Source organism: Podarcis bocagei (genome assembly GCF_964188305.1).
Source record: "Podarcis bocagei genome assembly, chromosome: 2".
Classification (NCBI taxonomy): domain Eukaryota; kingdom Metazoa; phylum Chordata; class Lepidosauria; order Squamata; family Lacertidae; genus Podarcis; species Podarcis bocagei.
Window position 1 is genome coordinate 28,527,887 of NC_138126.1, and position 24,658 is coordinate 28,552,544.

Sequence of the window (24,658 nt, forward strand, 5' to 3'; positions counted from 1 at the left end):
GAGAGCTTTGCGAAACGCGTGCGCGAACGTGGAAACGAAATCCCTCAAGGATTTCCCTTCCCACAAGAGGATCGCTTGCTGGGGGTGGGGGTGGGTGTGTGTGTGTGAATGTGCACAGTGGAGACGTGCGCGTGCAAGGAAACGGCGTGTCTCCATACAAGCATAAAAAGGTCTCTCCCCGAAATACACCCGTTCATTCACACGCGCGCGCGCTCTGCCTTTAGTTTCCCTCCTCCGGCTCGCCGGCAGAACTGGAGACGAGAGCGAGGCGAGCGGGCGCTGCCGCTTTAAGAGCCTCGAGTGCGCGCCAAGCCGAGACCCCCCCCTTTCCCCCCTCCTCCCCTGCGCGCCCCCGCCTCTCCTCTCCTCTCTCTCTCTCTCTCCCTTCCGCTCCCTCTCCCTCTCCGCTTTAAAGTCTCAGCCAGGATCTAGGCTCACATGTTACTTCCTGTATGGAAGAATGGAAAGCTTCCAGCAGCTCCTGCCTGACTGTTCCTCGCCAGCTTGCTCCGGAGCCCCAACTTCTAGCAGCGGGATGGACTGAGAGCTGCTCCGGGCAGCCCGACTCTTCGCCGCCGCCGCTGCTGCTGCTGCTGCAAGCCCTCGATCGCTGGGGCTGGGGAGTGGATTTTGCTACTATCGCCGCCGCCGCTGCTCCGACTGCTGTTTGCAAGAATGCCTCCTTCCCTTTGGCCTTGCACGGTGCTGCCCGCATGAAGGCGAGAGGAGAGAGTCTGAGCCCAGCCGAGGCGCTCGCTAGCCACCGATCCCCGGCGCCGGCGCTGCTGCTGCTGTTTTTGCGGGCTGGAGGGAAGTTGTGAGCTCTCGGCTCCCGAGTCCCGTCCCTCCGCCTCCTCACCCTGCTGCCAGCATTTGCTCCCGAGGCCTGGAGCGGCGGGTCTGCTGAACTCCGGGACTCCTTTATCTTTGCACACATCCAGAGGCACAAATTCAGGGCAGAGAAGACGGAAAGGAAGAGGCTGCGCGCGCGCGCCAATTTGCTATTATTATTTTTAATAGTGAGGGGCGTGGGGGTTGGTCCATCGCTCCGGCTTCGCTCTTTTTCTTTTTCGGGTTAACCCCCACCCTCCCCCGCTCTTTTTTTTGTTCCAGAGACGGGGCAGGAAAGTGTGCAACTTTTTCAAAAAATACTATTTTCAACAAGTTTCCCACCCCCGCACCTTCTCTCTATCTCTCTCTCTCACACACATTATTATTATTATTATTATTGGTGTATGTGGAATCCTCATCCTTCTGAATTTTTAAAAATATACTTAAAGAGAGAACCCCCTTCTGTTTGTTTCGATGTGCGGCTTTGGAGATGCGGAGGCTACTGCAACCGTGTTGCTGGATCTTTTTCTTGAAAATCACCGTCTCCGTGCTCCATTACGTGGTGTGTTTCCCCGGTGAGTGGAAATCTTAATATGGGATGGATTTTTTATTTTTTAAAGCGGTTTTTTTGGTGGGGGGGAAGAGGGGGGCAATATATTTTCTCTCTTTCTACCTAACGATCCGTGTGTCTCGTCTTTCCGTTGCGCTTACACGTCCCCTCCAGTCGCCCCCATTTGTGGTGTGTGTGTGCTGTCACTGTGTGGACCAAAAAGGGGGGGCGTGCTTCCCCCCCCCTCAAACCGACCTAGTACATCTATAGATCTACCCGATCCCCCCTCCTCTCTCCTAGGAAGGCGTGTTTGGCTGCTGCTTGTTGGAAAATACGTGTGCGCGTGTGAAACTCGGGATCCGAGGAGAACGAAAAGGAATCTCGCTTCTTGGGGAAGCAATAGGGTACCCCTATTTGGATGGGGAGATTCTGGGCAATGGATGACAAAACCTCAAGCCCATTAGCACCACTCTTCGCAACTTCTCCTGCCACCACCACCTCTCTCTCTCTTTCTCTCCTTCCTCCCTTCTTCCTCCCCCAACTAACAACCAACCTCCGGTTTCTTCCCTCCTTACTCCAGCCCATCACCCGCTCTATACTTGTGGCAAATCAATGAAGGAGAGAGCGAGCGAGCGAGCCCGGCGCTCCTCCCGCAGTGCTCAGCGTGTAGCGGCGTAGTGTGATCCCATCCAGCCTTGCCTCGGTGATGAGTGGCTGTGTGTGATTGTGCCCGCCAGCGCTGTTCTCCCTTCCTCGACCGGGTGTGTGTGTGTGTGTGTGTGTGTGTGTGTGTGTTTGTGTGTCTAATAGGACTGCCACTATAATAGTACTGCCGCCAATTCGCTCGCCTTATCTCTACCCTTTTAGCAGCCACATAGAATCTCTCCAACCCCACCACCCGAAAAAACAAGAACCCACCAACCCACTCCTGCTTGGTGAATTTCCAGGAGGAGCAGGCAGCCAAATCCCAAAAATCGGGGGTTGCACCCCCTCCCGTTAAACTCCATCGTGATCTTTTTTTTTGGGAGGGGGATTAAGAGAGTGGACATCCCCTCCCCTCCTTTTTACACACACACCTTTCCCCTTTTGTAGTCTTTCCTTCGCCCTGCTGAGATCTCAGATTTGGTGCAGTGCTTCCCTAGGCATCGCAGGGTAGGAATGCCAGCTGTGTGTGTGTTTTTTTTTGGGGGGGGGGTGCGTTTTCCCTCCTCTGTGCTAAAGGCTGTGTGTGCACAGGCAGTGGGTTCCAGCCATGCCACCTGGGTGAGGAGAGATAACAGCTGGGCGTCAGCCTCTGACACCGATGCTGGTCCTGATGATAAACCCTTTTCCTTTCCACCTTCCTGACCTCTTCCACCTTTACCTGCAGCGGTTCTGCACACCTTTCAGCCTGATAAGCTGGGCTGGTGTCACATCATTTGACCTTGATGGGGGGGTGAGTGGGGAGGGCGGTGTTAATGAGTTAGAACTGGAGGAAGGTCAGATCCTGGATAAGGAGGTGCAGGAGAATTGGGGGTTCTGAAAAGCACAGGAGATGGCTGGCCTAGAAATCTCTCTCCCCAGCCTTCCTTCTTTCTGGAGAACTGGGCATGGCCAAAAATCATTCCCAGGCTGCTGGGCGTTTACTTGAGTCTTTTGCCTCCGTGGTGTGTTGTGTTAAATGTGGGCGGGTGGAGGTGGGGGAAAAAGATGATTGCATTTGCTGTTTCCCCCACTTCTTAGGCACAGTGGAAAACCGTGGTTTAAGGCAAGATTCTCCAACAGTTGCAGAGCGCAGCAAACTTGCTCCCCCTTTCCCTTTTGCAGGCTTGAGCCTGGAGCTGAGAAAAGTTAAAAATGTCAGGGAAGCTTGGAGGAGAGAGAGAGTTGTTCTCTGCCCCCTCCCCTTTCCCACCATATACAGTAACATAGACGGACCAATAGAGGCACTGCGGAGCTTCAGTCTTTTCTTGGATTTCGTTCAACACATATCCCCAAAGTCCCCCAACATATGCACACAGATCTCCTGAGAAAGAGCTGTTCTTAAATTTAGCATTAACCCTTCCAAGTGCTGTAAAGGTATGATTTTTTTATCACACACCATATCCTTCTGCATTTCATTTCAGTGCAGTGTAGATTGCCACAGCTGGAAATAGGAATACCTGAAACCTGCCTATGTATTACTAACAAAGTGTAAAAAAAAACAACTGCCAATGAATTCATTTCCATGATCAACTTCTTTCATTCATTCTTTTTTTTCTTTCTGGTAGGGGCGAGTAGCTAGCAAATTTGCCTGAAGGATGATGGGATGATGCCCCTGTTATACAAGGCATCTCATCACCATCCATATATATATATATATATATATATATATATATATATATATATATATATACATACATATACATACATACACATACATACATATATACACACACACACATATATACATACATACATATATATACATACACACACACACACACAAATGGATATACACAATGCTTAAAAGGTTACCTGGTTGACTTGTTCACTTAAAAGAACAACCCTATACATGTCCAAGAGAAACCCAATTCAGATCAACGGAGCAGGCTGCAATCCTGTACCTTCTTAAGTGGGAGAAAGCCCCATTGAACTCCATGGCACTTACTTTATGTGCAGGATTGCTTTGCAGACATGCTTCAGGTAGGTGGGGACCTTCAAACTGGGTAGTAAGGGAACCATGTGAATTCGCATCTACACCCCCTCTCCCACAGCAACTTCCACTATGCTGTGGCTTCTTCTTATTAGGCTTTTAATACTTTTTTTTTATTAGCACCTCTTTATAGCTAAGATTAAAAGCAGAAAGTTTTGTGACATTGACCTTTTTGATGCCATCTTTTTATCTTGGATCATTTTATGGGTTGAAATAAAAGTGTAACGGGGTGGGGAAAAGAAAGATGTTTTTTAAAAACTGCAATTTTATACACGTGCATGCACACACACAAGCTGAGAGTAATCTCTATTCAGTACAGTGTGGTTAACTTCAAGTAAACATGCGTAGGATTGTGCTGTAAAAGACTAAAACTGGACATCTATAGAAATAGTTCAACTGCATCTGAAATTATCTCTTGAAGTGGGAGTGGGGACTCTTAATCAGCCTTGGCAAGCGTGGAGAGCTGGTCATGGATGAAGGACGTCATGCATGGCCATTCAGATCTTGTTGGGCTACAGGATCCTCATCCTGTTATAGTAGCTCCTTCAATTTGATTCGAAAAAGGTTGTAGAAAGTAGAGAAAGGGGGCTTAAAACTTCTCACTGTTTGAAATTCTGCAGCTCCCGAGAAGAAGCATTTATCTTCTTTATATTGATTTCTTCTCAATCTCGCCTGTACGAGTGAAGCCTTTCTTTCTGATTCTGATATATATTGTGCAGTAATTACATCTGGAAGGCAGGCTTACGGGATTGCTTTAAGAAAACACACATTGATGTAAGTTTCATACAACACCGTTGTAAGGGCTGCAGAATTATAAATGGGATTCGGACTATGTGACACTTCTTTCATCGCAAACTCATGCAGATCTGTTCTGCTTGCACTCGTGTGTGGGAGATGTGGCTTCTGAGATGTACGGCATATTAACAACATTAATGGATAAAAGAAGGTTCAGTTTTAGGTTTGAGGAATCTTTGTTCAAAGGCAAGCTGTATCTTATGAAGAGTGCTTGTGGTTATGAATTAGGGAGGTTATTGCACATGTTTAGCACACAGATTCGATCCTTGGTTTCTCCAGTTAAGAGGACTTCCACGTGCAGGTCTGAGAAAGATATTTGCTTGAGACCTTGTCCTGGAGAATTGTCTCCAGAACAGGTATACAGCACTAGCTTAGATAGGACTGTTGGCCTGATTCCTTCAATTTAATAAGCCTGGTCCTCATATCTCATCAAACCATAGTTAATGTTTAACTACGGTTTAATGTAAATGAACAGTTTGCTGGTGCACACTGCTCAAAAGTCCCCTGCTTCGCTGCTCCCCTGTTCCTAGCTGTGCTGGGAGTAGCAGCCCTGGCTTGTCATGCCATTTGAACCTCGGCATGTAGGGGAAACAAACCACGACTGCAGGTTCTGACAGCACAACAAACCAAGGTTTGTTGCGCCTGGAGAATCAGAACAGGAACATTTGAGCAGCTTGCACCACCAACAGGCAACTTGTTTGCATTAAATCGTACTTAAACAACCAGAGTGGTTTAACTTGATGTGCAGACTGCCATGAAAGTTAGTGTTTTGCTATTTCTTCAAATACAGTTGTCACACACAGCGGGTCAGGTGTGTTAGAATGGTAGGACAGTTTTCTGCATACCAGGGGCTTACAGATTTACTTGCCACACTTGCCATGGTGAATGTCCTTCCAGCCTCCTGGCAGGCCCTTCTCCGGAGCTCTCTGTGGTCACGTTACGCTTTGGAAGTACTGGAAGTTCAATGTGGTGTTGAGGAAGAGACTTCTCCACATTGGTGGAACAACAGTGTCATGAGAGCTACACATTTGGGTGGGTTACCAAGACCAGCCAAAAACTCTGGATTCTGGATGCCACCTTTGTTGAGATGTGGTGCAAGAGGGTTGCTAGAGGCGGTAGCACCTGTGGAATCAAGATGTAGGAGAATGGATGCTGCTGACAGCCCTCAGCCTTAACATGCAAAGAGAGAGGAAGTTGAGGGGTGCATTTGCAAGCATCACTCCAAGGTACCTACATGCTTCATTACCAAGTCCACCAAACACGTACCTTCATTGAATGGGAAGATCTGAAGGTCTAAGCGTGCTGGCTTAATGTGCTTAGAAGCTCTTCCCTTTCAATGCAGGAAGGTTGAGGTTGGACTGAGATGAGCCCCTCCCTAGGGGAAAGGTTTAATTAATGACAATACAAACTTAAGGAATGCGTAATTTAAAATTGACTATGGATGATTTATGGAGAAGCTGAAGGAAGTCCAGAAAAGAGACAATTTGTGAAAAGTTGGATGTGGAATTTTTGCATGTTTTTGTTGTAAATTAATAAAAAATATTTTTTTTTTAAAAAAAGAGATGAGCCCCTCCCTAGTTTTAGCCATTGGTGTGTTTGGGCTGAACACTTGAGGAGGGCTGATGTCAGGCTTTGAAGTAGCTATTACCGTATTTTTCGCCCCATAAGACGCACTTTTTCCCCTCCAAAAATGAAGGGAAAATCTGGGTGCGTCTTATGGGGCGAATGCAGACTTTCGCTGAAGCTTGAAGAGCGAGAGGGGTCGGTGCGCACCGACCCCTCTCGCTCTCCAGGCTTCAGGAAAATATCCGCCGCCCAGGCAGCCCTGTGGGAGGTCCCACAGGGTTGCCTAGGCTGCGGATAGCAGCCTGCTTCTCGGAGCGTCGGGCGCCCTGAAGGCAGAGCGCCCGACGCTTCGGGAACAATTCCGCCGCCCAGGCAGCCCTGTGGGAGGTCCCACAGGGCTGCCTAGGCTGCGGATAGCAGCCTGCTTCTCGCAGCGTCGAGCGCCCTGAAGGCAGAGCGCCCGACGCTTCGGGAACCATTCCGCAGCCCAGGCAGCCCTGTGGGAGGTCCCACAGGGTTGCCTAGGCTGCGGATAGCAGCCTGCTTCTCGGAGCGTCGGGCGCCCTGAAGGCAGAGCGCCCGACGCTTCGGGAACCATTCCGCCGCCCAGGCAGCCCTGTGGGAGGTCCCACAGGGCTGCCTAGGCTGCGGATAGCAGCCTGCTTCTCGCAGCGTCGAGCGCCCTGAAGGCAGAGCGCCCGACGCTTCGGGAACCATTCCGCAGCCCAGGCAGCCCTGTGGGAGGTCCCACAGGGCTGCCTAGGCTGCGGATAGCAGCCTGCTTCTCGCAGCGTCGAGCGCCCTGAAGGCAGAGCGCCCGACGCTTCGGGAACAATTCCGCCGCCCAGGCAGCCCTGTGGGAGGTCCCGCAGGGTTGCCTAGGCTGCGGATAGCAGCCTGCTTCTCGGAGCGTCGGGCGCCCTGAAGGCAGGGTGCGCAAGGCTTGGGGCGGCAGCGGACTGCTTGCGCGCACCTAGAAGCTTGGGGCGTGCTGAGGTCAGCGCGCCCCAAGCTTCTGCATGCCGGCAAGCAGTCCGCTGCCGCCCCAAGCCTCCCGCACCCGGCAGGAGGTCCCGCCGGGTGCGGGAGGCTTGGGGCGGCAGCGGACTGCTTGCGCGCACCTAGAAGCTTGGGGCGTGCTGAGGTCAGCGCGCCCCAAGCTTCTGCATGCCGGCAAGCAGTCCGCTGCCGCCCCAAGCCTCCCGCACCCGGCAGGAGGTCCCGCCGGGTGCGGGAGGCTTGGGGCGGCAGCGGACTGCTTGCGCGCACCTAGAAGCTTGGGGCGTGCTGAGGTCAGCGCGCCCCAAGCTTCTGCATGCCGGCAAGCAGTCCGCTGCCGCCCCAAGCCTCCCGCACCCGGCAGGAGGTCCCGCCGGGTGCGCAAGGCTTGGGGCGGCAGCGGACTGCTTGCCGGCATGCAGAAGCTTGGGGCGCGCTGACCTCAGCACGCCCCAAGCTTCTGGATTAGCGCAGGGGTCCGCTAGCCCTGGGAGAGGCGCCGGCTCTCCCACGCTAGCGGAGACCTTGCCGGCACGCAGAAGCTTGGGGCGCGCTGAGCTCCGCACGCCCCAAGCTCCTGGTGTAGCGCAGCGCACCTGGGGGGGAAATAAAATTTTTTTCCTTCATTTCCCCCCCTAAAATCTAGGTGCGTCTTATGGGCCGGTGCGTCTTATGGGGCGAAAAATACGGTAGTAGGGAATCTCTGGCCAACACATAGCCGTTCAAGTCTCTTTCAGTGTCAGCATATCACAAAAGCAGGTATGTTATAATGTGCTTAGCAGCCCAAATTACAGAGAGAAGGGGTGATTGTTTCTCCTCTTAGCCAAGTTCTTGCGAGATCTAAAATAGCATAACAATGCCTTGTCCTGAAATGAGCACAGCTTTGGTTACTGGGAGGAAGGGAACTACGTGCTCACTTTACCTGATGGATGCTGTACATCGCCTGCAAAACATTTGCATTGGCTCACCTGGTGAAATGTGCTAATGTACCACAGAATTGGCAGGTTTTACAAGTGCATGGTAAGGTACGGGGCAGGAAAGGCAATGCAACGTAGAGACACACACACACTGGTGAGAGATCCCAGAAGTATTTATGGGGCAGGAAATAGAGCAAGCCTGTAAATAAGCAATAGCTTGGTTGCTTGTGATGAGTATGAACTGTATCCGATGATCGCATAGGGAAACAATGTGCAAAACATCCCTCCCCCTATGTCCCTTAGCCTAAAAGCTAAAGGGGGCATACATGAACCTGTAGGTTGTTTTATTTTATTTTATTGTATTAGTAGGCTGGTGACTTATTTGCAAGGCTGCATCATGGCAAAGGACTTGTCACCATTTCTACATTCAAGGCTTCAGTTCAGCATACACCTACCAGGGCTTAAGTCTAGTTGAACTTGGAACGGGGTGGGGGCCTTGTTTCTGAGGATTTATTGTTTAGGACTGTGCTGTAAATCTGTTGTTTAGAAGTTGAACAAATAAATAAACAAACGCAAATACTGACAGGCTCTTTGTTCTGGCACGCATAACATCCTGGAAGTATATTCCTAACTAAACTATGAATAATAGTTAGGCATTTTTAGGCTGTTTTGCAAATAATTTTGCTTTTGAAATTAGACACATACACCCCCCGCTAGTTTAAAAAAGAAGACGCTATATTTAATGAAAGCTGGTGACGCCTTGATGATGTGCATTTCAGCAGACCCCTATGCCAGTGTTTCCCAAACTTTTTTGGGCAACGGCACACCTGTTTACTGAAAAAAAACTCGCGGCACACCACCATTAAAGCCCCGCCCCGTGACGTCAGCGCGCAGCGTCACGCCGGGAGGGACGCACAAAAGTGAAAGTTTTTCCCCTCCCCCTTGCCGGGGAACCTCCAAGCTTTGGGGGTGGGAGGAGGCAGCAGAGCGAGGGACTGAGGGACGGCGGCAGCTGAGGCGGCGGCGGCTGTTGTGGTGGTGGCGGCGATAGCGGGCGGAGGAGGGGGCGGCGGCGGGAGTTGCTGCTGCTGTTGTTGCTGCTGCTGCCCGGACATGCCGGCCTCCTCCTCCTCCACTGTCTCGCGCTCCTTCGCGCTGCCCCGCCGCTCAGCACCACCACCGCGGAGCCGCCCCCGGCTCGACGCGGATCCTCGCCGCCGCCGCCTCTCACCGCCCGACTCGCCCGCCTCCCTCCCACGGCACACCAGCCGATGTCTCACGGCACACTAGTGTGCCGCGGAACACCGGTTGGGAAACACTGCCCTATGCATGCTTGCACAGAAGTAAGCCTAACTTCGTGTTGGGCTGAAGCCCAAGTGTTGTCTATCATGGATCAAATGTGTCAGTCAGTGGCGTTCCTTTTCTCTCCCAGAAAGAAGCTACTTGGAGCAATAGTGTTTACTAGCAAGAGGCAAACACTGTTGGAAGTTCATTTTCCCTCTCCCAGTTTGCATTCTTTATATAGGGCACTTTGTAGTAGGTACACGAATACAGTGGTGCCTCGCAAGACAAAAATAATTCGTTCCACGAGTCTTTTCGTCTTGCGATGTTTTTCGTCTTGCGAAGCACGGTCCGTCGCAACTGCGCCTCTTCAAGCGGCTTTAAGAAAAAAACGCAAGACGTTTTTGTCTTGCGAAGCAAGCCCATAGGGAAATTCGTCTAGCGAAGCAACGCAAAACCGAAAAACCCTTTCGTCTAGTGACTTTTTCGTCTTGCGAGGCATTCGTCTTGCGGGGCACCACTGTACCTGCAAAAAATAACTAGCAATGTACAGTGCATGGTGGAGAATGACTAAATTCTCCTGGCATTGGTGGAACATATGTAGTGTCTCGAAGAGAATGGCATATGCTAAGAGATAACAATTTTTAAAAAGATGCCTGATTTGGACCTCAACCTTGTACGTATATGAAGAAAGGACCTGTTTTTTCAGCAGGCATTCTGTAGCCGTCTGACAATGTTGTATATTCCATAATCCACTGTCATAATCCCATTGAAATCAATAGGCTTAAGTGCTCCTAAGATTGTGATAGATTATAGCCTGTGTCTGCATTTGTAAAATAATATTGATTGGCATGTGTGTGACAAGCAAACCACTTATCATAGTTGTTGTTTTTCTGCTCTGGGCTTTCTGATTTGGGTGCACACAAAATATACTTTGTGGAGCAGATTTATAAGCATTTGATAAATCCTGCTTGGTCGGGACATTGTATGGTTTTCATGTCCTCACTGTATCCGTAAGCTTTTGAAAGGCATGATTTTATATCTTGGTTTTCATGTTTCTGAATGAAAACTTATTTTGAGTTTTATATTCTCCTGCTGAGTATTCTTTGGAGCCATAGAAGTGTCTCTCTGTAAATATGTTTGGAAAACTGGGCTTATTTGCGTTTGTCTACAGCAAGTGTGTGTGTGTTGTCTCTTAGAAAGTATCGAATGTACAGGAGAGGGCCCTCCAAGACTTGTGTTAACTCCTATCGCCTTATGGAGATGAAACATCTTACATTTTAATGGTGGCTTTCCTTTCGATTGTCTCCCCCGCACCCCTGGCTCCTCGTCATACTTTATATTTCCAGTAGTGCCTAATGAAGTCCTTGCAGATTAAGAATGTCAAATGTCTCTCTTCTTTTTCCCAGGCAGTGGCAGATGAGCTGGCTAGCAGGCTTCAGAGGAAAAGCTGAGAGGAGAGTTTGATATCCACCAGCAGGCTTACAGAAGCTGGTTTTTCAGTTAATGATGCCAGGGTGTAGCTTTTGAAACCTTCAAGCAGTCTTGGAAACTGTGCATCCTTAGGAAATGCAGCGAGGGGGTTTGGAGGGAGGGGAAAATAGAAATTCGGCACATCCAGTGGTGGAATGAAAATAGTACGCTGTCAGTTTCTGGGGGAAATGGAGCATAAGATGTGTAACTGAATACCAGTGTCAGGGCTTTCATTTACATGTCCACGTTTTGTGCACATTTATTGGGCCACTTAATGTGTGGAACAAAAGTTACGTTTGCATGTATGTATCTGGCTGAAGTGGACTCTGGCCCACAAAATCTTACACCTCAATAACTTAAGTCTTCAGCTTGCCTCTTAGGTATTTTTGCTGTGCAACCAATTGATTACAGCTGGTCCTCTAGAAACAGAGGTTGCATCCAGCAGTGATGCTCAGCAGATGGAGCAACAGGGAGGGAAGCAGTTTCCAGCTGTTCCACCTCCCCTTTGCAGCCCTCCATGCTCCCCAGTCTGTTCTGGAGTGTCCCTAAACCCTGCAGAGCAGATTGAGAGAGGTGTGTGTAGGGAGGGGGCTGCTGGGGAGAGGGTAGCCAAAAGCTGCTTCCTTCCTGTGATTCTGTTTTTTTTAAAAAGCATTGCTTTCAGCTGAGCAACACTATCAAATGCTATTAAATGTAGGGACCCGCATGTGGAAATAATAATAAAATGTAAATCAGCTGGGCTGATATAGGATGAGAGTATTAGCAGAATCAGTTCTTTGGGGATGTTTTGGTTAAGTGGTTTTCCTTCTGTGTTTTTGGTAGTTTGTTTTACTGCAGTGAGGTGGGCTAAATCGCTTTCTGCTGCAGATTGGGGTACACGAACGCTTTAAATGTGACATGTGTACATTAAGTAATCTTGCATAAAGTCTTTATGTCGAATGACCATTGTCCTTTGACTCCTGATGTGATGTTTTGACTGGCGCAGATGAAATACCGAGGAAGCTGTGAAGCTCCTCAGAAAGGAAGACATTAGCATCAGGGAGCTGGTTGTGGCATTGTCAACTTCAGAAATCCTTACAAGTCCTTAGATGTTTGGAGTGCCCAAGTTCTATTGCCAGGATTTTATTTTTTAAAAAATATTTCCTTGTACGTTTTTAATCAGAGCTTTTGGCTTTTCTTTGTAACTTGCGCAACTTCTAGTCTTGGACTTTGCCTTCAGTTATGAAAAAGAATTTTAAGGCTCCGCACATTGTGATTAGATGGCAGTTTGGAAACTGTTCAGTTCTGATTTTAAGTGGCCTGCTACATTGAAAAGGGTTGCAAATGGCTATTCGGAAGCATCTTGTTCAGAAACACACATATACACACATATTTCAAAACATCTGGCTACCCATATGCCCATATCAATGGCCATGTGAATTTTGCGGACTGAGTTCAGTTGGCTAAATCATCCTCTCAACCTTGGGTCCCCAGATGTTGTTGGACTACAACTCCCATCATCCCTGAGCTCTGGCCTTGCTAGCTAGGGATGATGGGAGTTGTAGTTCAACAACATCTGGGGACCCAAGGTTGAGAAAGGCTTCTAGTGGGATACTAGATTGGGCCTTTAGCACCAGCTTGTCAGAGCTTTTCGCGAAAGGGCTATGGAAGGTCTTACTGCTCCTCCTTTCTGGGGTTTGCGCCTAACTTAGAAGAATTAAATTGGTGACTTAATTGAAACAAATGTGCTACTTACCTTCTTTCTTTGGTTCTTGAAACTTGTAGCTTTGCATGAGGTAAACTAAATAATAAGAGCTTGAGGATTTTTCATGGGTTGGATTGTATTTTTGGGTTGGATTGTATTAATTCTATAAACGAGATAAACTAAACTAACTAATGCCTGGTATTCTGGCATTCATGCTGTTATTGGGGTGTGTTGCTTTGTAGCATCTCCAAAAGCACAAGCTATGAAATCCCCAGAACCACCTGCTTTTGGAGTTCCCATAGGCTTCTGGTTGTCCATTGTGATAACAAGATGTTGGAACACACCGGCCATTTTCCTGACCCAGCAGGGCTCAGCTTATGTTGTTGTGTTAAGCTTTAATATCAATATTCAGCATTTATATAGCTCTTTCAAACGATTCACATGCATTTTCTCAGTGTAATCTTACAACAGTCCTGGGAAGTACCGGTAATTCTGATTTATTATCCCACATATTGCAGATCTCAGGACTAAGACAGAATGGCTCAATTATTAAATATTGCATTTTTAAAAGTTTGTTTTATTTGTAAGTTACCAATGGATACCTACTGATAGCCAGCTATATAATCGCAATAAACAAAGAAGGTGAGATTTTCATCTTCCCAATTGGATGCTCAGTCTCTTAGTCACTATGGCACACAAGCTCCCTGAGGGTAGATTTCTTGAGTTCTGCACTCGGATATGGAATTCTGCAATTAAAATTAACCATGTGAGTCAAGAAGATCAGTATAGATGTGTTAAATGTCTTTGCTATATAGCTTGGTGTGTCCTCCCCCTTAATTTTAGTTTTGTAGCTGGGACTTGGCATATATGGGTAGCAGTAAGCCTTTAAGAAAGGGATGCGGGTGGCGCTGTGGTCTAAACCACAGAGCCAGAGCCTAGGGCTTGCCGATCAGAAGGTTGATGGTTTGAATCCCCGTGAAGGGGTGAGCTCCGGTTGCTCGGTCCCAGCTCCTGCCCACCTAGCAGTTCGAAAGCACATCAAAGTGCAAGTAGTTAAATAGGTACTGCTCTGGCGGGAAGGTAAACAGCGTTTCCATGCACTGCTCTGGTTCACCAGAAGCAGTTTAGTTATGCTGGCCCATGACCCGGAAGCTGTCTGCGGACAAACGCCGGCTCCCTCGGCCTATGGAGTGAGATGAGCGCCGCAACCCCAGAGTTGTCCGCAACTGGACCTAACGGTCAGGGGGTACCTTTACCTTTTAAGCCTTTAAGAAGAGAGATAGAAATATGCTTTGTAGATGCTTTCGCTTATTAATTGGATGCGCCCCACCGTGACATCCCCAATCCTCTAAGGCACCACTGAGCTGAAAATGTAATTTGGACAATTTGGAGAAAGAACTACGTGTGTGTGTGTGAGAGAGAGAGTGTGAGAGAGAGAGAGATATGCAGGTTCTCTGTCTTAGAGCTACTTCACAAGATTCCTTTTTCCTATAGGTGTGTGCATGTACAGCCCGTGTGTGTGAATTTGACAAACAGGTGTATGCGAATATATGTATTGTACAGGCATAGGCATGCCAGGGGTGTCACGATTGACTGTAACGACCTGTTGGTTGTGTATACTCAGTTGCAAGGATCAGCCTAGGATCACCTCTGAGTAATGTGTAAAATGGCCCTTATTTCCTCCTCTGGACTGTGCACATCTGCTTAGAATAAACCACGAACAAACTATGGTTTAACAGGAAAAGCAAACCATGATCTTGGGTTCAGTTGTAATAACAAGGTAAGGCATCATGGCGTATTGTTCCCTTTGCTCGAGGGCAAGAGCAAAGTGGGAGTACTGGGGCAGTGCATGCTGGTGCTCTGCTCAATCCCAGTAAAAGGTAAAGGTACCCTTGCCCGTACGGGCCAGTCTTGCCAGACTCTAGGGTTGTGCGCTCATCTCACTCTAGAGGCCGGGAGCCAGCGCTGTCCGCAGACACTTCTGGGTCACGTGGCCAGCGTGACGAAGCTACTCTGGCGAGCCAGAGCCGCACACGGAAACGCCGTTTACCTTCCTGCTAGTAAGCGGTCCCTATTTATCTACTTGCACCCGGGGGTGCTTTCGGACTGCTAGGGTGGCAGGCGCTGGGACTGAGCAACGGGAGCGCACCCCGCCGCGGGGATTCAAACCGCCGACCATGCGATTGGCAAGTCCTAGGCGCTGAGGTTTTACCCACAGCGCCACCCGCGTCAATCCCAGTACTAATCTGTTAACCATCATTTATTGTTGCATACAAAGGTGGCCTTTTGTGTGTATGTTTTCTTAATAAGTGCAAAGCCACAATCTGCTTGAGTTGGTCAGGATTATGATCCAGATTTTGGATTCCGTCTTAGATGCACACATCCTGAGATCTGGTGCGCAGTTGTTGTTGTTTGGCTGTGCAGACTTCTGAGCCTGGGGTGTAAGTAATAAAGACTTGTCTCTAATATGCTGAAGCCTATAATGGGCGGAATTACGAGGGAGTCTAATTTCTGTTTGCTTTTAAGTTACTACAGTTTTCACTTTATTACTGAGAAATATATTATTAATTGCTGCTATGTTCACACCAAGCTGTGATTCTTTTATGATTATGTATTCCTGCTTGCAAGCTTTTTGTGTGCATGGTTGGTGTTTTTTCCTTTTCTTTTTTCCAAGACTTAATTATATAGAGCTTTTAAACTGCAAGCCATGAATTTTTTTTTTTAAAAAACTTGCCGCCGCTGTTATAAATCTCAGAATAATACAACATACAACATGGTATATAATAAAAAGCTTTGCATCTCTTATGTTTTCACTTCAAAGCTTTTCTAAGCAGCAGGAATATGCAAGATACCAATAACACACATTTCGCAAAACACTGTGCTCTCAGATGTTATCTTGATGAAATCTTGCCTTCTGATAGCTCATGAATATAGGGCACTCATTTTGAAAAGGCAGACCAGGGTTTAGCTTCTCCATCCTCACATAAATCAGTGCTGTAAAATCTAGTTCGGCTGATACCGGCTCTGACTTTTCGGCACTGTTCCGCTATAAACTGAGTTTTTTGTTAGTTGTTATTATTTATTAAATTTGCATACCCGTTGATCTCAGGGTTGGTTCACAACATAAAATCAAAATATATTTAAAAAATACATAATAAAAATAAAAGCAACGTTAAAAATACAAAATGAGAGCATAAGATACATAATTAAAGCAAAAAACAAAGCAATAACCCCCCTCCTACAAGCATATTTAAAAGGCTGTAGAATGTTAATCAGCCAAAGGCCTTGTTGAAGATGAAGGTTTTCACCTGGCAACTAAAGATAGGTAATGAAGGCGCTAGGCAGACGTCTCTGGGGAGAGCATTCCACAAATGGGGACCCACTGCAGAAAAGGCCCATTCTCCATCCCTGGTTTTTCATTCCTGTTCCTTCAACCGACACTCAGCTGACCATCATTCTGACCACTGAGCATGCTCAGTCATCACTTGAGTTTTTCCCTACTTTTTTTTTTTGTACTTCTGTAAATCTTCGGTTTCCCATCAAGCCTACTGATAACGTACCATTTTTTTGTGTGGATTGTTCTGTTTTGGCTTGTATTAATTCCAAAGCTGAAAGTAACCTGCTGGGATTTTGTTTTTCTTGTTGCTTTCCTGTCCCTTTCTGACATCTTTCTAATGCAGATTACTTGCTTTATTGATTGTAGCATTTAGCTGGCTGGTTATTTTTGATGACGGAAGTATATACTGAGGACTCATAGAATATTGGTGTGGGGCAAAACAACATGTACAGAAAAGCATGAACCACCACTAAGGAGTCAACTGTATAATCTAGTTCAGGGGTCAGCAACCTTTTTCAGCTGTGGGCCGTCCCTCAGACCATGTGGTAGGTTGGACTATATTTTGAAAAAAAAGAATGAATTCCTATGCCCCACAAATCACCCAGAGATGCATCTTAAATAAAAGCACACATTCTACTCGTGTAAAAACACCAGGCAGGCCCCACAAATAACCCCAAGATGCATTTTAAAGAAAAGGACACATTCTACTCATGTAAAAACACGCTGATTCCCGGACCGTCTGTGAGCTGGATTGAGAAGGCGATTGGGCCGCAGTTGGCCCCCGGGCCTTAGGTTACCTACCCCTGATCTAGTTGTCTGCTTAGAAGATAAATTGATTTGTGTAGGGAGGGAAAAACCACCTTTGATTTTCAGGAAGGTGCTCCCAAGTAATTGGACATCATGGTTTTTTTAAAAGCTATTTTTAATTCAAGTAATTACAGAAACAGCAGGTGGTAATCATCTTGAGAAACATTAGCATGCACACAGAAGATGGAATGTCTCTCTTAAGATGGTGCCTGCTTCAGCAAATGCATCCATCTAAAAACAAGGTCTGTGTTATGTGTGTGTTTTCCCCTTAGTCAGAACTGTTGTTTCACTTGTATGCACATTTAAAGAAAGCTCATACAATTTATTTAACCCAGTTGCTGATCCTCTTAAAACCAAGGTGGCTCAATGATAAAATGGCAGACATCCAGTTCCATTTCTCTGTATGCTTCTGGGATCGTGGAGCTGAGGATATCAAATCCGATAGATCTGAGCCAACCTCTGTGTGTAGTGTTTTGTATAAACCCTGGAGGACTGATCTGTCCTTTCTCTGACGGGCTTACCACTATATAAAATAATATGCCACAAAGAGATGTAATATTTCTGCTTAAAGGTGGAAAGGAGCCTAAGATATAGAAGAACAAATGAGGGGAAAGAGACAAATGGTTGGTTGGCACCCAAGTAACTGTAAAACCCATAGAATAATTCTCTGCTTGTATTGAATGGAATAGCCTTGCAGCTATGTACGTTAGCTGGCTTTCCAATAAAGCCGTAGTCTCCAGGCAAAACCTGGGATATTGTATGATGTTTTGCATGCGTTGCCTGCAACCGGAGAATACATAACCGCTTGGCGCACTTAGCAACTGGATTGTCTGAGTTCTTGAGCATCACGTAATTGGAATGATGGGCCATTTGATAGAATTAGGAAGTTGGCTGCACCTGCCGTCAACCGTGACGTCTCAGTTGTGGCACATTGTCCTTTTTTGCATGTGTGTGGCAGTAAATGATGAAGAGGTAGCAGTGTGTGTGTGTGTGTGTGTGTGTGTGTGTGTGTGTGTGTGTTTGTATACAATCTGCAAATTGCTTCTGAAATTAAGGTTGCTTTTCATCCGTAGTGTAGGGAACTTGTGCAAAGGAATTGCACAATGTTCAGAGGCTTTTGTGTTTAACCTACCTTTTTTATTTAAAAAAATCATTCTCTGTGCTTGCAGATACTAAATGAAAGAGAGCACAAGCCAAGATGATCTACATTAGTATTTAACAGCAAAATGCTGTGCATTATGTAGTCATGTGGTAGCTGTATGTATGTGTGTTTTTAGGCCTTTTTTGTTTGTTTTTTGTTTCCGCCTTTCTCATGAAGAGCATGCCTGTCTTCTTGATATAATGCTTTTAAAAGCCCGTCTTCTGGCAGCTTTCCTCTTGGAAACCAGAATCAATTGGCTATCTCATCTTGTTCTTGCAGGCAAAATGAGACATTTGTACAAACCCTCCCTCTCCCCTCTGCACATGCTTTTGGGAAGGAAGAGATGCTGATACAATTCCTTTCACCTCTGATCGGAAGTCCATCATGTGGCCGCACCTGATCGCACTTCGGCCACATCCGCACCACACATTTAAAACACTGTGATACCACTTTAAACCATCATGGCTTCCCCCAAAGAATTATGGGAAGTGTGGTTTGTTAAAGGTGCTAAGAGTTGCTAAGAGACCCCTAGGGCCTCCCCTTACAGTTGCCAGAGTGATTTAACAATCATTCCCTCTTCCCAGGGAATTCATCAACATAAATATTAACTGTTGGGTTCTTGGCTGCTCTGAAGTCCTAATCTTACAGGAAAAGGACTGGCTTTATCTGATGAGGAAGCTTAACCTCCTTAAGCAACATGGATTTTTGAGAAAATTTTGTTTGGGGCGTGGATGGTTTGGAAAGAGTTTGAGCAAAGCATTCTGTCTTGCCTCCAAAGATCTGTTTGCCTAACCCCCACTGCCTATAGCTCCTTGTACCGCTGAAAAACCCATTTCTTAGGTTTAGGAGACCCTCCGAAGTGGCACATTATTGTAATCCCACAGGCAGTGCTTCAACATGGCTTCTTCCCATGCTGTCAGGACAGTGTTGTGGAAGCCTAGAGCAGCGTAGACAGGGCCGGTGGGATGGGCCTGTCTGTCTGATTGGCCTCCTTCCTCTTGACGAGTCAGTGCTTGGATGGGCAGTTGCAGTGCGATGGACCCCACATCTGGTTCCAGATGTTAACATTTCCATGTGGGGAGAAGCTACAGCATAGTGACACTATGCCCAAATTAACATAGCCACACTAGCCCAAATTAACTTGTTCCTATACCCAGGCACATATGTTCCTATACCTGTTGGCCCTCCCCTTCTCACATATCCCTATATTTGCAGCCCTCCTCACTTTGTTGGAAGATGAAGATCTACAGTAGGGAGTCTGTTACACTGGAGTCCTTACACAGTTAGAGTTGCCAGGTTGGTAGCATCCCAAACCCTGAGATTTCAGGGCCCAAACCTGAGAACCATGGGTGACCCTGGGGCAGTCCTTGGATTCTGAGGTTAATTGGGAGCGGGGGGGGGGGGGAGAGCAGTTTCAAGTCCTCCACATGCCACCTGGAAGGAGCCAGGTAAACCCAGAGACTGCAAGTTGTACCTGTCAACCCTATACACAGCGCAGAACCCTGATCTTCTTTGTTATGTGAGGAGACTTCTCAGATAGGTCTCCTCACTGTTCCTGAGACTGAGGGTTGTGTCCAACACTAGCTGAAATGAATGGACCTAAGTTAGTCATGCCTGTTAATTTCAGTAGTCTACTGCTCTTGAGTGTGACTGATATTGGATGCAGCGCAGCCCCGAAAGTTGGGATAGAAATATTATTTGTTAACATCTACAATGGGGCTATCAAGCTGTACTTTTTCAGATCCTCTGAAAGTTTGCAGAGCAAAGCAAACAAGACCTGTAGCGGGAGTCTTGTGAAGATTCACAAACTCCTGAAGACTGCCTCTGTTCGTACGGTGAAAGGGCATATTCTGTGTGTTCTCGATTAAAAATGAAAACGATAGAAAGAGCACCTAGCTTGGTTCTTAAAAATTCCAACTGCAGCTTTTGAAACTATAACCTGAACATACCTGTTGATAGGCATTGCATCATATTCTATGGAGTCCTTGGGATTCTAAAATTAGTTGTTTATTTTTCTTCAGTGCCCAAGGGTCTTACATCAGATTATATGGGTTATGTATGTCTGTTTGTATTCCACTGCAACACCTTTTGTGATTCTTTAACTATTTAACTAAGTGTTAAGTGCGTGAGCTCAGTGACAGCGCTTTCAGAAACTGTGATTTGTCTTGGAATTGTTTCTTACTACATTGTTTATGCAGGGAAGAAGTGTTCCTCTTTTGTTTACTGTGAATAAATGCGCTGTTACCTTTGTGAAAACCTGGTTGCAAGATGTGTAATCCTGTTTGTTATTTGGTGCTTTTGTCATCTGGGGCATGCGGTGGGGGACAAAATTGTTTTGTGTTGAAATGCAGGACAAAAAAAAATCCATAACTTTCCACGTGTTAAAAATGACTAAGTATTTTGAGCCTTTTAAATTTTAGAAGCCCCAAATAAGTCTGCCATCCTTACAGAAGTGAATTTTCATAGCTTTGCCTTTGACATGTTCTCTATTTAATAACATGATCCTATGCACACTTACCTGGGAGTAAAGCCCTATTTTTCTCAGTGAAGCTTATTTGCACAGGATTGCACCGCAGGTTGGATTCGTTGGAAACAGAAATCCAAGATAGTATTGACAAAAGCACCTGGCCTCTACAAACAGCGATGTGGGTTTTCTGGATAATTTTTGGGAAAATTTGCATAGAGTAGTTTGCATCAGGAAATTTCCTGGTGCACTAGGCAGCAAGTGATTTAATTGAGCAGGTTTACTTTACTTGTATTTAGTAAACAAAAGCAGAAAACAATGAAGCCTGTCTTAATTTTATTTGCAGTTGGCAACCACCCATTCTTACTATTCATCCTACGAAATGCAAAAAAACCTCACAGAAAGTAAAGCCCCATATCACTGCCTACAATTCCACATACAGTCATACCTCGGTTTGAATGTGCTTCAGGTTGAGCGCTTTCGGATTGCGCTCCGCGGCAACCCGGAAGTAACGGAGTGCATTACTTCTGGGTTTCGCCGCTCATGCATGTGCAGACGCTCAAAATGACATCACACGCATGCGCGGAAGTGGCAAAACACGACCCGTGCACGCGCAGACGCACTGTCACGTCTTACGTTCCATTCAGGATGAGAATGGGGCTCCGGAACAGATCCCATTCACATCCCGAGGTACCACTGTAGTTACGTGAAGGAGGGGAGGGTTTCATATGATTCCCACACATGCTGAAAGATGTTGCACTGCTGTGATCCCATCCCAAAACACAACGATAGCAGCGGCTCTTACTTTTAAGCAAGGAAGATAACTTTTCCCAGGCTAATAGCAATACAGACTCAGCAGCAAGCACAATGCTTAACCATGCTTTAGTGTTACAGCAATGAGCTGCAATAAGCTTTGGGCTCTCAGGCTCCCACTTCTTCTGGAGTTGCGAGGGCAGTCAGAAGCTTTTGCTTCTGTTTTAAAATAGCAGCAGTTTAGTGTGTTGCCCAAACTCTACATTGTGACTTAATCTTAAGTACGGTTAGTGAAAACAAACCAACTTCATAACCTGTAGTTTCAAGTTTGCTTGTTTCCATTCAGCATAGTTAATACCAACCATAATTTGCCCGGATGTCACAACAAGCTACAGCTACAGCTTCTCCAGATGACATATTTATTCAGCGCCAATCTTGATTTGCTTGCGCAAAGCTTATACACTGGTTAAACTATGCCTGGCTTTATTGAGAATTTGCACTGATTAATTTACAGGGTTGTTATATTACGATGAGAATTGCAGGACTTTCCTGTTACTTGTTTCACGGGTTCCCCACAATTTCCAGGACCTTTCACCATTCAAATTCAAAACTTTATTAGCAAAGCCAACAGGCCACAGCTGTACAAGAGTTAAAAGTGAGAATAGGGATAAAAGGAAGAAAAGAACAGGCAAAAGGAGGTCCGTCGGGTGAACAGGTCTGTCACTCAGATGGTGGCCCTCAATTTCGCAGCTCTCTCGATGTACCTCGCGACCTTCTCTGTTATCTGACTATCCGTATCAGATAATAGAAAATACAGTGTAATGTCTGGTGAACGGCCGGGGTTGGAGAGAATGAGTGGAGTAATAATCTCATTCCTTAGGTCTTTATAAAGGGGGCAAGTAAGAAGGACGTGGGACACTGTTTCCGTGTTACCATCTCCACATGGGCAGAGTCGTTTTTCAAATGGAGTCTTTTGGTAACGACCTTCGAGTACAGCAGAGGGAAGAACATCCCATCTAGCCAATGTAAAGGCACGTCTGTATTTTGGGATGGTTAGTTTAGACAAATATGAAGCTGGAGAATCAAAATGAGAAGGGGGAAAATAGGTATACCATGGGCACAGTTTCTTTAAGATAGTCAGGTTGTTTTGTCGTTCAATGTCTTTCAGGCGCTGGCCTATTAGACTCTTTGCTTTAATGAGGCCCATTGATAGTAGGGACTGTGAGTGCAGACCGCATGTAAGGAGTTTTTGCTGCACAGTTTTAAACCACTTGCTTTTGTGAGGGTCTTGCATTACTAGCGGCAGTAGACCAGGAGGATTCAGATTAAGACGAAGCCAATAATTAAATGTTCTCTGCCAGGTCCGAGTTTCCACAGATGGAAGGCAGGCCTCGAGTCGTAATGCTGCGTTTGGAACACAGGAGGGGACACCGAGTATCTGTCTTAGAAATTTGGACTGGACAGTTTCGAGACTGGAGCAATGGATCCCCGTCCAGATTTGCGCCCCGTACAGTAACTGCGTCAGAGGTTTTGCTTGAAAAACTTCAAGGGCTGCTGGGATGTATCTGCCCCCCTTCGTATAGAAGAAGCGGGACAGCATCTTGATGCTTTGAGCAGCTTTTTCTTTGGCACATTTTTGATGGACATCCCAGGACCCGGTCGACTGGAAAACGATACCCAGATATTTGAAGGCTTTGACTTGTTCAATTGTCTGGTTGTCCATCCTCCAGCTGTACTGTCTGTGTTTCCTTGCAAAAACCATGATTTTGGTTTTCTGATAGTTTATTGCAAGTTGCTCTCTTCTACAGTATGCTGAGAATTCACCTATGAGCCTATTTAAACCTATTCTTGTTCGAGATAGGAGTATCGCATCGTCAGCGTACAAAAGCACTGATATTGCTTTGTCAGCCAGTTTGGGGGCGTGGAAGTCCGGAGATGACAAACAGTTAACCATATCATTGATGTAGATGTTGAATAGAACTGGGGCCAGGATGCAGCCTTGCTTGACCCCCTTACTGACAGGAACTGGTCCTTTCACCATTACTTCCGAAACCTCAAACCCCAAATGGATCCGCTGCCCAGAATTTTGCCTTAGCCCACTTAAATCATGCAAACTTTATATTCTGGTGTGTGCTGCTTGAATCCTTCCTGTGAAACAGTGACAGCTCGGAGCACCCCCCTCAGTCTGCTGTTCTGAAGTCTCCTAATGGTTGTGGGCAGCAGAAGAGTAATGTAAGCTTGAGGCTCACTGCAACAAACCCTCGTAACACTAAACCGCGGGTTGTCGTTGTGTGTTTGTGTGCAGCCCCTCTGGGTCTTTTTGCTCTGCGTATCCCGCATTTTGGGTGGCTGCTTGTCATTTTGAAAGGTTGCCTCTGATGTGGTGGCATACTGTGTCTGTCTGACACCTCATGTTTTCCTTGTTGACAGTTGTTTATACAGCTGGGTTCCCCCTCCCTTTTAGTAGCTTTTTTTTGAAAGGATATCTATTTTACCCAGAGGAAAGCAAGGTTCTAGCTGTTTTTCTTTCTTTAGAAGAAAGAGGCCTCTCTGAGGCAAAAAGTAGATTGTGAAATCGAATATATTGTTGTTCTTTGGTTTAACTGTGAAGGGGGCGGCATGTCTGCAGGTGTGTTGAGGAGTGTGGTCTTCAGTTAAGAAGCCTTCGTCTTTTGATTTCAGGAACAAAATACTTGAAAGTACAAAGGCAATTTAATATGATTAATAATCCGGCACAACTCTACCCTCGTCTCAAGGGTGTTTCTATAGGTCTGCAACTGATTCAGTCCCTGCCCGCCCCACATCCCCATGTAGTGTTGCCTACAAGGCACCTATAACCCCGTCTGTTACGACTTTCTGCAACACAAAGCCTAAGAGTAATGGTAATGAAATGGCAATTCAATTTGTAAGCCAGTCGCCTGTGTCAAGATTGGACTCCTTCAGTTCCTGTCGTGTGCATGCATGCGTAGCGGTGTTGGTGCCACTCGAGGAGAACATGCTGATAGCACTTTAACATTTAATTGCTTCTCTTGATTCTGTTTGTAAATTAGAGCCTAAAATAATCCCGAAGAAGAACTACCGCAGCTTCTCAGTTGTGTGGATTGAAATATATGAACAGAGACCCAAAAGCTTGCGCCGGCGGGAGCACGCAAAGCTTCACGTTAACCCAGGCATGTGAAATGGCTTATCGCTTAAAAGCCTACCTGTTTTTGAGAGCCATCTCCATTTCTAGCGCTGCTGACCCCCCACACCCCTGCAACCAAAGTTAAAACCAGTGAGAAGATCAATGTGAAGAAAATTCACTGTCATTTTATTGCAAATTTATCCTAATGTACAATTCTTCTTTTTACAACTTTGCCTACTATATATGTATTTTTCCAAACTGG

At 46.5% G+C, this 24,658-nt stretch overlaps 1 protein-coding gene across 2 annotated transcripts in view; it reads left to right on the forward strand.

The window, feature by feature from the left end:
• The first annotated feature begins 348 nt into the window (after nucleotides 1-348).
• Nucleotides 349-24,658, forward strand: part of PTPRG (protein tyrosine phosphatase receptor type G) — a 558,127-nt gene continuing 533,817 nt past the window's right edge. For both annotated transcript variants that reach the window (XM_081183960.1, XM_081183964.1), the window contains exon 1: nucleotides 349-1,406. In XM_081183960.1, the coding sequence (XP_081040086.1) occupies nucleotides 1,322-1,406 (85 nt within the window). In that variant the 5' untranslated portion in view covers nucleotides 349-1,321. The remainder of the gene's footprint in view (nucleotides 1,407-24,658) is intronic.